Raw genomic sequence first — 1,026 nt, 5'->3', positions numbered from 1 at the left:
ATGATGGCGGATTTTGTTACGCCGCGACACAGCGCGGTGATGGAAAGGCTCCGGCGGAGGATCGAGCTCTTCCGGCAGCATCACAACAGCTGCGAGAGCCGCTACGAGAACGCGACGCTGGAGCGCCTGGAGCTGGAGAGGCAGCAGACCGTCGCCCTGCACCAGCGCTGCCTGCAGGCCAAGGCCAAGCGGTCCAGCAAGCACCGGCAGCCGCAGGCCGGCGGGGAGGCGGCGGGCCAGAGGGCGCCGGGCGGCGGCGGCGGCGGCGGCGGGGAGCACGGCGACAACGGAGGCGAGAGCCGGAACAGCACCCTGATAGCGGTGAGTGGGGGCTCGGTGGGGGGGGGGGGGGTCAGCATCACTGACTGGCTCAAAACCACGGAGGCCGAGCCAAAGCAGCCCAAACGGCACCGCCTGAGCCCGGACCGGGCGACCCCCGGGGGGGGGGGGGGGTCGCTGCAGGTCGCCTTTAAAGTCGCTGCAGTGCAGACGGGCAGCGAGCACAAACCCTTCACATATTCAGCAACGCATCCCAGCGACGCACAAACATCGTCTCTCCAGCGCGGACGCGGGGTCGGTGTGTGCCGGAGGTCCGATCGTCTGGCCGACGAGCGTCAAACGTTTGTCGTGGTGATTCCTGGTGAACCGGCACGGTGAACCGGGTTCATGCGTTTTTTGGGCCGCGCGTTGAGTTGTTGACCAACAACCAGAAGGACATTTGCAGCGCCTTCGGTTTGCGTCGAGCATCGGGCCTCTTTCTGGCACCGCCGCTAACGAGACCGCACCCCGAGCCGGTGCCGTGGCAACGCTGGTAAATCATGTACGATCGCTACGTAATAAGAAGTCAGAACGCTTTCCGTTGTCCCGACGACCCCGACATCTGGCTGCAGCTGCAGTGGGATCCTCTTCACCCAGGTGGAGCCGCTGCTCAGCGAAAGGCTCGTTTCCTGGCTGCCGGGTCATGTGACCCGCGTTTCCCTGCCGGGTCATGTGACCCGCGTTTCCCTGCCGGGTCATGTGACCCGC

The 1,026-nt window shown here is 65.9% G+C and overlaps 1 protein-coding gene across 1 annotated transcript in view; it reads left to right on the top strand.

Annotated features, from left to right (window-relative positions):
- Positions 1-1,026, top strand: part of maml1 (mastermind-like transcriptional coactivator 1) — a 6,740-nt gene continuing 5,714 nt past the window's right edge. The window contains exon 1 of the mRNA XM_068740638.1: positions 1-321. Coding sequence (XP_068596739.1) covers positions 1-321 — 321 coding nt within the window. The remainder of the gene's footprint in view (positions 322-1,026) is intronic.

The sequence above is a fragment of the Brachionichthys hirsutus genome, chromosome 6 (genome assembly GCF_040956055.1).
Source record: "Brachionichthys hirsutus isolate HB-005 chromosome 6, CSIRO-AGI_Bhir_v1, whole genome shotgun sequence".
In the NCBI taxonomy this organism is placed as follows: domain Eukaryota; kingdom Metazoa; phylum Chordata; class Actinopteri; order Lophiiformes; family Brachionichthyidae; genus Brachionichthys; species Brachionichthys hirsutus.
The sequence above is the reverse complement of the archived record's forward strand: the minus strand, read 5'-3'. Positions and strand labels throughout refer to the sequence as shown.